The sequence below is a fragment of the Vicia villosa genome, linkage group LG2, assembly GCF_029867415.1.
Source record: "Vicia villosa cultivar HV-30 ecotype Madison, WI linkage group LG2, Vvil1.0, whole genome shotgun sequence".
Taxonomy (NCBI): domain Eukaryota; kingdom Viridiplantae; phylum Streptophyta; class Magnoliopsida; order Fabales; family Fabaceae; genus Vicia; species Vicia villosa.
In genome coordinates this window covers 124,779,364-124,781,284 of record NC_081181.1, presented here as the reverse complement: position 1 = coordinate 124,781,284, position 1,921 = coordinate 124,779,364, and the positions used below count along the sequence as shown (strand labels likewise).

At 33.0% G+C, this 1,921-nt stretch overlaps 1 protein-coding gene across 1 annotated transcript; it reads right to left on the bottom strand.

The window, feature by feature from the left end:
* Positions 1-412: 412 nt before the first annotated feature.
* LOC131646736 (thiosulfate sulfurtransferase 16, chloroplastic-like) lies at positions 413-1,921 on the bottom strand. The gene is made up of 7 exons (XM_058916704.1): positions 1,701-1,921; positions 1,528-1,605; positions 1,303-1,416; positions 1,094-1,167; positions 933-1,003; positions 780-833; positions 413-628 (listed from the first exon to the last, which is right to left on the bottom strand). The coding sequence occupies exons 1-7, from the start codon at positions 1,790-1,792 to the stop codon at positions 554-556; spliced, it is 558 nt and encodes a 185-aa protein (XP_058772687.1). The 5' UTR covers positions 1,793-1,921; the 3' UTR covers positions 413-553.

Here is a 1,921-nt window from a genome sequence, read left to right as displayed (position 1 = left end):
CCCTTGTTTTTTCTTTCTAATTTCCGAACTTAAAAACCTAAAACCAAAACTTCCAAAACATATTCTAATTTTTTAATTTTTAAAAAATAGAGAATAGTTTTTAAAAATAATTTGATAAAATTATAAAACTGTTTTCAACCAGCAGAGACAAAGGTTAATGAACTTTAGTGTTTGGTTGTAAACTATGAAGTACAGACACTCCTAAAACTCGATACTTACACGGCGACACCGTTAATAATTTGAACAAATAAATAAATTAAATATAATTATAAGTGTCGGTGCAGATGTCTGTCATCGACACGGACACCGACACACATAATTTTAGAGGTGTAAGTGCTTCATAGGTTGTAACTTTGTAGTGGAGTAATCGAAATTGCAGAGACAGCCTAACATTGTTGTTTACTTGTGAGAATTAAGATCAATTTTAATTGTACTAAGTAAATGTAAAACCATTTCAAACACCCCATTAGTTTTTATGCATTTACATGATCCAACCAGAATACTACTCAGTACTCATTATTCTATATACAGCTTCAAATCCAACGAGATTGTTTCATCGTTCTGTAGGAAGTCCATTTTGAGTCCAAGCAGCATAACCACCAGCAATGTCCGTGACTCCTGTGAATCCCTATAGATCACAAAAACTTTGTCATTACACAATTTTTGAGCTCATGTTTATGAAATTTGAATGACAATACTAAATAAATATTTCCAACACTGAGTATCAAACATTGTGACACGCCTAACGTTTAAGGCATATTGAGAGAAGAAATGCTTACAGAAGCTAACAAGTCAGTAGCAGCCATCATAGACCTTTTACCAAGTTGACACCCCTGCAAAAACAAGAAAAATCAAAAACAGATTCTTCAAGTTGGAGTACATGAAAATTTCATACAGAATCTAATGACTACTGGCAAAGGTTAAACACTCACAACAATAATTTCAGCTTCTTTTCTAAAATGTGAAGAAACTTCTTTAACAAAATTGCTATTCTTTGTCATCCCTAAATACATCAAGATGAATAAAAAATGAGTTAATCTCAACAGTGAGAATAATTACAATTAACCAAAGTATTAGAGAATTGAAATAGAACCTGATCCAACTTTATACAAATAAGGTATGTTAATTGCCCCAGGTGCATGTCCAGCATTAAACTCTTCAGTGGTCCTGCACAATCACAAAAAAAACAATGAATGAAAGTGGTGAGTTTTGGCTTCTTCCAAAACACCATATAATATACAATTAATTAACACTTCCTTAAAATTAAATTTAACTCTTAATTAATCAAATTGGTTACTTTACCTTACATCAAGATACTTATGGCCAGCAAGAAAAAGGTCGTGAGCTACACGCACCGGCACTGAAGTTGGAACTCCAACAACCTCCTCTAAATTCCCCTTTAAACTACACATCATGCTTCAATATAAAACCATCATCAACAATGTTAATTACCGAAAACCAAAAAAAACAAAATGTTCTGTTTTATTGAAGATAATGAATTATGATTCACAATTTCTTTACACTTACCGGAAGTTCAAAAGCTTTGGTTGAACAACAACGCTTCTTTGTCCGTTGTTAAAGTTGGAGGATTTTACAAATGAAAATCTGCATGCATAAAAACACTATAAATTTGAAGAAACAGAGATCGCAAAGTAAAGAAATGAAAACAAAAACATAAATGTTATGTTATGTTGTGTTACCTAGTCATGGTAGTGTTACGGCGTAGATTTAGAGGGCGTGAATGGAAGCAAGCGGCGGAGACATCAAACGACGGTGCTGTCAATGTTTTCATCGTCCTCGTTTACTACTATAGATAGATAGATACTTTCGAATACAAACGAGTGGTTATCTTTTCTATGAAGTGAAAGGAATCTATGCCTAGAGATTGTCGTTGCAATAAAGAAGATTTCACACTCACATG

Excerpts from the sequence above, each read along its gene's own strand:
- LOC131646736 (XM_058916704.1), bottom strand. The coding sequence starts at position 1,792 with ATGAAAACATTGACAGCACCGTCGTTTGATGTCTCCGCCGCTTGCTTC. Across the intron at positions 1,004-1,093 it reads TTTGTATAAAGTTGGATCAG|GGATGACAAAGAATAGCAAT; the intron begins GTTCTATTTCAA and ends TGATGTATTTAG. Across the intron at positions 834-932 it reads AAGAAGCTGAAATTATTGTT|GGGTGTCAACTTGGTAAAAG; the intron begins GTGAGTGTTTAA and ends TTGTTTTTGCAG.